At 41.1% G+C, this 7,402-nt stretch overlaps 1 protein-coding gene across 3 annotated transcripts in view; it reads left to right on the top strand.

Moving 5' to 3' along the window:
- The window catches only part of ppargc1a (peroxisome proliferator-activated receptor gamma, coactivator 1 alpha), a 44,996-nt gene that overhangs the window by 26,666 nt on the left and 10,928 nt on the right, over window positions 1-7,402 (top strand). For all 3 annotated transcript variants that reach the window (XM_016535549.1, XM_016535548.1, XM_016535550.1), the window contains 3 exons: window positions 2,255-3,290; window positions 4,403-4,495; window positions 5,647-5,767. In XM_016535549.1, the coding sequence (XP_016391035.1) occupies window positions 2,255-3,290; window positions 4,403-4,495; window positions 5,647-5,767 (1,250 nt within the window). The remainder of the gene's footprint in view (window positions 1-2,254; window positions 3,291-4,402; window positions 4,496-5,646; window positions 5,768-7,402) is intronic.

Raw genomic sequence — 7,402 nt, 5'->3', positions numbered from 1 at the left:
TTTTTTTTTTTTTTAACACATTGGTGTTGACCCAAACTAATTAAACCCAGACGAAGTGTATGTCAGCTGGGGCTGAAACACAGCTCTTCAGCAGTTCTCCCCTTTCTCACTTTCTTTCTCTCAGCATAAATCATGCAGGTAATTATTTCTGTATCCCCGTGCAGAGATTAATCATTCCAGGTCAATAAAAACAAAATGGCTGCCCTTTCCCTCTCACAATGTGTCTTGGTGAATGGGCCATTTGGTATTCACGTACTACAAGGTAATGGCCCTCAGTATACTGATTTGACCTAGCTCGAGGGTACAATGTAACTCTGTGTTTGGTGTTTTTGCTCAAATGTGGATTATGTCATAGCAGTTTAGTGTAGCTACACGGTTTGAGGAATTTTATGACTTCTACAAGCTATTCGAGTTCTTGATTCCCTATATTAAAGATTTAGGAGTCATGTTAGGTCACATTTACAGCGTCTTATGCAAGGCTAAAGGGTTCATTTATCTTTGTATTTAATGCATGAGTTTGTGCCTAGTAACCTGAAGCAAAATCCAACACTGTTTAATGCGAAACTCAGGAAAGCTTTTTTTTAGCCGAGACCCTCTTTTCTGATTTGGGATTCAATGCTGAGGGGAAGTGCTTTGTTGAATCTCTCTGATGAGCATTAGTTTGCATTCTCCTATAATGTGTCTGCTGTCCTATAGACTACCTTAAACCCTTCATACTCGTATGTCTTTACTGACAATCATACCAGATTAACTGATTACAAGTCACTGTAAAGCCAGATGGGACTCTGAAGTCATAAAATAAATTTCCGTTGGGGTTTGTGCCATCATGACAGCAGTGCGAGAAACCATTTTTACGGTGCTGTTGAATTAGAAAATGCCCAGGCATTTCACTGCAGAGCAAAACACCTTGACACCTTCGGAATAGTCAGAGCTATGAAAGTGCCAGATTTAATACCGTTCCCTAATCCCCATCTCTCTAATAGATTAACTTGAGCGGGGGTTCCTTTAATTATGGTATCATATGACACCCAGGTCAGTCTGTGTTACGCTCCTTGCATGGCGTTTTAAGATTACCACGGGGATCAGTTCTGTAAGCTTTAAGTAATAATTCGTTCAGAGGTCCCTGTGTAATTCACACCCTGCCAGAAACAGACGAGAGAACCCACCGGTATATGATTAGTGTTTGTATCCGTGTGCATTCATCATGGCTGCCTTTGACTGAACAGAGCATATTTATGTAATGCTATGTAATGTAATTTATGTAATGTAATGTAAAGGCGATAATGGTCCTTGGTTTATGACCCTGCGTGCATTGTATGCCCAGATGGTGTTTTATTGGTGCAGCAGAAGTTCCTTTGGCAGTGCATACTTTCTTTTCATAGCTCATTGCATTGGCATAATGATAAATTTAGTTATGGCCACTGCTGTTTTGTATGCCGAATCAGGCTTGTGCCCACTGCAGTACTGTATCCATTTAATTTAGTGATTGATGCAGATTAAAAAAGAAAAACAGAGATACAGTTAAGGGGGGACATTCTTTTAACTAACCGGTATTTTGTTTGAAATATCAGTTTCAGGATATGGTTGTAAAAGGAAGTGGTCCTGAAAAATATTCCAAAAATGACTGTAGTTTGAAAAGAAAAATAATTTATAGACAGGTTATGTGTCGTAATATGCGATTGGATCAGGAAAGCAGAAATCCAAGAGATGTCGAAATAGAAAGAGAGAGGGAGAAGTAGAGGAAAATAAAGAGGAACTACCTCCGGTTGTTTGTGCAAGTGCATTAACCATGCCATAAAGCAGCACATCTCAAGACTTCCCATATAAATGCCATCTGTTGGCACATAAATCTGTCAAGATGGCTTGGGGTTCATGAGGAGAAAAGGTGGCAAAGATGAAGAGAATGATAACAGCTCCCGCATCACTGTGCTTTCATCGCAGTCCCAGGAGTACGGCATTCATGCATCTGTCGAAAGCACCAGTATTATTATAAGATCTGACTGTTTACTTTCTAATGAATTAGGACTGGAGGAAGTTTAATTGAGTAGCTCTGTCTGTATCACGGTGCAATCTGAGGTCACATAAATCTGTCAGGGTTGCAATAAAATGCGGATAAGGATTAGGTCTAAATGAAAGGGAATATTTTAATCAGGCTCAAGAGTGTGCTCGTTCAATCACTTAGAGACAGACCGAGCACTGTTAAGGAACGAGAGGGATCTCGTTTGGTAAATCTGTTGTCTCTTCTTCCCTCCAGGTCTGACACCACCTACCACGCCTCCTCACAAAGCCAGTCAAGAGAACCCTTTCAAAGTATCACTCAAAAACAAGCTGTCTTCATGCTCTCCCTCGGCCCTGACAAGCAAAAGGCCCAGGCTGAGCAATGGGGGCTCTTGCCCTCAGCCAACCAGAGGCTCTATTCGGAAGGGCCCAGAGCAGACTGAGCTCTATGCCCAGTTGAGTAAGGCCTCCTCCACAATGCCCCTAGGGGGCTTGGAGGAGCGTCGGGGCAAGTGGCCCATGCCCCGTGTCTTTGGCGATCATGACTATTGCCAGTCTACAAGCACAAAACGAGACAGTACCACCATAGCTGCAATGGTAACTGGGTCAATAGAGGGCCGGCATGTGGAATGTAAAGACTCAAACATGCCGACCTCCTCTACTTCTACATCATCGTTGTCTTCCGCCTCCCCTTCGTCTTCCTCCCTGGCCAGGCAGCTTCAGGGCCTTTCCTCCAAAGCTCAGGAGGCTTGTCCGGACACGGATGCTCACGGACAGGACCGCGACTCCACTTTGGGCTCCAAAACGTCAGCAGATGGTTCCTGTTCTGCTGACAGGAAACTACTTAGGGACCAGGAGATCCGCGAAGAGCTCAACAAGCACTTTGGAAAGCCTCAACAAACCTTCTATAGTGGGGTAGTGGGAGAGCAAAGGAGCATCCGGCCTCTCGAGGACAGTGACTCTGGGGATGAGTACCCTGGTCTTCTCGATGACTACATACACCCGAGTCTGCCTGACTTTGAGGACCTGGAGGTAGGCCGGGAGCGCCTGCTCTACTTGGCGGAAGGTTCTCCACTCGAGCTGCTACTCGAAGGGTCGCCCTCCAGCTCCCCTTCCAGCAGTTTATTTTCATGGAGCTCCGTCTCGCCTCCTTCCACTCAGCTCTCCCCACAGCACCTCCGCTGGCCACGCTCCATCTCCCGCTCCCATTCCTCATCACACCACAGACGCAGATCCCTCTCCAGGTCTCCGTACTCCCGCTCCGAGTCTCCCGACAGCCGTTCTCCCTCTTGGTAAGTTCTGACATGAGCCTTCCGCCTGTCTCAGAAACACGTTTACCTAGCTATCTTTTTGGACATGAATCCACATGTCTCAGCAGGAGGGGCTGTAAAGACGGTAAACATCTTTCTGTGGCTGTCATTGCGATGAAATGCAAGTCTGGGTCTCACAGCATGGCCACTGAAGTCGTTACGGCTGATTTTGCACAACCAGAGAAAAATTACGCACAATAGACAGTAAGCGTTGGCTTTGAGAGACATAAGATAAAATGAGCTTGGAAGATAAACAGTATCTTAGGTGGTAAATTGCTCATCTACACACTTGCTGTTACACCAAATGAGCCATTCCAAACCTGAGTTCAGACATTCGCTCGCCATTATAGCGGTACTTTTTATAAATTGCAGAGACACATTTGGAATTTTTGAGTTTCATTTAGAAGTTTTTCATCTCTCATCATTCGCAAACAACGCGGATGACAAATAGAGTCCAGCAGAGTAATTTCTTGGGCAAACAAGCTTGTGTCACTTGAGAAACTTGAGAGACTTATGGAAGTATCACATTGTTTCCTCAACGGACCTTCATTCTTTTAGCTTGAATTTTAGATTAATTTCTCTCCAGCGCTCTTTGATGGGGCTCTGTTGTTTTTAGTAGCAGCTGTTGTTTTGCTCGACAGCATTGCCCGCTCCATCCCCGCGAGATGAAAGAAACGCCCAGTGAGTGAAGTCCTGGACATTTTAAAGTGGGTTACATCCAGACAGCATGCCAGAAAGACAATATTTACAGTGCCTCCTTTTGAGATACATAGCGATTGTACTGATGAAGGAGACTCTAAAACCGAAATACAGAATATTTTTCCAATTTTATACCCCCTTTTGATATCAAGTGACATTGTCATTGTACAAACATCTAACTATACGTCTGATTTTAGTCACATCCGCATCGTTTTCCCCCTTTTTATTCTCTGTTTTATCCTTCATTTCCATTTTTTTTTAGCTTATGCCTGTTGTTTAAAATTATACATGTATTTCAATTGCTTGTGATGCTTTAGAAGTAAAGACAATGTTCAGTGTTTAGGCTTGGTTTTGCATTTTTCTAAGAATTTTGTTGCCTTTCTGCTTGTACGTAGGTCTCCTCACAATTTGGGCGATAGCACTTTTATTCCCAGGATTTATAGAAGCCCTCAGTCCCAGACTCATTCTATTTGTGGTCGGAGACCCAGGTAAGTGTTTGCGCATGGCAAAGACTTTTCCATTTGTTACTCTTTAATATACCGTGCATGTATTATGTGACACTTGCGCTAGAAAAATTAATATATGCTGATATTATAGACCTGTTCATGAGACAGACTTAAATAAGTGCTGCAAGATAATGTACTGTGTCTGCAATACTTTCAGAGTCTGTCCTTATGCAAAGGAAGCAAGTCACTTGCTGACTCTGTCTAATTGATATGATGAGTTATGATGATACATCATTTCAAGGCCTTAACTTTTCAAACTTTTACAATAAAGCTTTCGTTGGCAAGAGCAGCTTGCATTAGGGACGCACTACCTCCCAGCTACAGCTTTTCCCTGATGGTGCTTTAGTCCGCTCATATTGTGCTTTTACACCATGTTGCCTCTGTTGCAAATGGCTGTAGAAGAAGTTGCACTTTTTGGACGTAAAGTTCAAACTAAGCAAAAAGTAATGGCATGTGAAGTTGTGCTGACAGACACAGCTGCCAAATTTCTGCCGTATTCCCTTAAGAGTCCCGCCATTGGGAGCTGTAACCTTTTGCGATGTAATGAGACATCTTATTAATGTGTTTGTTTGTCTTCCACGCTAAGAAGAATGGAAAGCAGTCTGCTCTGAGCGAGCTGATTCCCAAGGCCACTTGAGCAAAACAGCAAACAATACATCTATGTACTCAGAGAGAAAAGTTTTATTGCTCAGTGGTTGCTCTTTCACAGCTCAGAAGACTTAATGGAGTTCTCAGTTATGTTTCAATTACGTTTCTTCTACAGTTCCTTTGGAAAAAATAAAAACCGAAGACCTAAAAAATATTTTTTTGCAACTCGTAGCTGAGATTATTTAGTTCTTGAAAGATTTGACAAGAGTTCCCACTGAATCCTTTTTATTTGCAGAATTGGTGCCTGTGACATTTTTGAGATATTTTCTGAAACTCTATAGGAGACACTTGATATTCCTGGGGACTTTTTCCTCAGAAAAAAATATCTGAGAAGCAGGAGACCTAAACAAGCATCTCCATCTGCTCTTTAATCTCATCTTGGAGAAACTATTCAAATACTAAATATAATCAGTTTTTTTTCTTATAGTTGTGTGTTTAGAAAGAACTTGACTTGACTTGATGATTTTTTTTCTTTTCAACTGCAGGTATGACAGCTATGAGGAATACCAGCACGAGCGTCTGAAGCGGGAAGAGTACCGACATGACTATGAGAAACGGGAATGTGAGAGGGCTGAACAGAGGGAGAGACAACGGCAAAAATCAATAGTAAGTGCACCCACCTAAGTACTTTATTTAGTTATTGAATGTTTCTTCAACTATGGACACATTTATATCCCTGAGGTTTTTTTTTTATTAAAACTTACAGGCTTAAACTATGAATAGAGCCACTGGTTTGTTATATAAAGGGCATATAAAACTCAGATTTTCAATCTAAAAAAAAAAAAGTTTGGTAACACTTTAAATAAGGGAACACATATTCACTATTAACTAAGAGTTGTCCCTCAATAAACTCCTAATTTGCTGCGTATTGATTGTAAGGTAGTTGTTATATTTGGGTATAGGGTAGGGTCAAACGGATAGTTCATGCAAAAATTGACATTTTGTCATTTACTCACTATCAAGTTGTTCCAAACCTGTTTGAGTTTCTATTTTAAAGAATGTCAGTAACAAATAGTTGCTGGTAGCCATTGACTTCCATAGCTGTTTGGCTACCAGCATTCTTCAAAATATCTTTATTTGTGTTCAACAGAAGATTTATACAGGTTTGGAACAACTTGAGTGTGCGTAAATGATGACAGAATGTTCATTTTTGGGTGAACTATCCCTTTAGGGATAAAGGGACAGTTTTTCTAAACAGGTCAAATTAGCGCGAGAGCGCAATTCCAAAACAGCGCCGATGGGAGGGGAAATTTCTGCGGGTGATTTACTAACAACGCACAAATTAAAGAACACAGACGCAACATCTCATTTACATATCGACCAATGCAATATACCAAGCGCAGCACAAATTAGCATAGTCGCAAATAAAGAATAAAGAAATAAGGAAGCCACAGTACGTTAAAAAGATCCGGAGGCCAAAAAATTAAGGTTTGCTAGAAGTTTTGATAGACCTGGTATTGCGTGACTCCTAGTTGAAGGTTCCAAGTCGTCTTTTATTTCCTGAAGCAAATTAAAAATAACATGGCTTGGCAAATGATATGTTCGGATAATGTGTTCTTCTGGCATTCCAAATAAATTAATGCATGTGGAAAAAAATCCTCTCCCTTCTACCACGCACTCTCTGTTCTCTGCGGTGCCTCCTCCTAGCAACAATAATTGCAGCCATTTCAAGTGCAAAATAGTTTAAGAAATGCTATTTTGGGGCGTTAAAAAGTGGCGCAAATGCAAGTAATTTGATGAGCGCAAACGTTAGTAAAACACGTTGCATGATTCATTTGAATATTCTCCTCCAATAACTTTTGCGTCTGAAAGGGAAACTCCTAGAAATGCATATTCAATAAGGTCAGGCGCAAAAATCACTGTGTCCAAGCCTTTTCAGCGCTAATTTGTCACTCCGTGTCTTTAGTAAAACCTGACAGTACGATTTTAACGCCAAAAGACGGTTTGCGAAGGCACAAGCTGTTAGTAAAACTGGCCCCTAGAATATTGTCTTGCAGAATAAGGCATTAAGTACTAATAAACATTAAGTGCTAATAAATATGCTAGTAATATGCATGCTAATAATCAACTAATTAATAGAGAATAGTGTTCCCTAATCTAAAGTGTTGCCGAATGTATATTTAAAAACATTGATAAGATGTATTTCTTTTTTTTTATTAAAACATGGTTATCTGAACAGCAGTAAAATAATAACCAATAAAAAAGTATGTTGTGCATTTTCAAGATGTAATTTTGGCAAAT

The sequence above is a fragment of the Sinocyclocheilus rhinocerous genome, unplaced genomic scaffold (assembly GCF_001515625.1).
Source record: "Sinocyclocheilus rhinocerous isolate Xijiao unplaced genomic scaffold, SAMN03320098_v1.1 scaffold1297, whole genome shotgun sequence".
In the NCBI taxonomy this organism is placed as follows: domain Eukaryota; kingdom Metazoa; phylum Chordata; class Actinopteri; order Cypriniformes; family Cyprinidae; genus Sinocyclocheilus; species Sinocyclocheilus rhinocerous.
The sequence above is the reverse complement of the archived record's forward strand: the minus strand, read 5'-3'. Positions and strand labels throughout refer to the sequence as shown.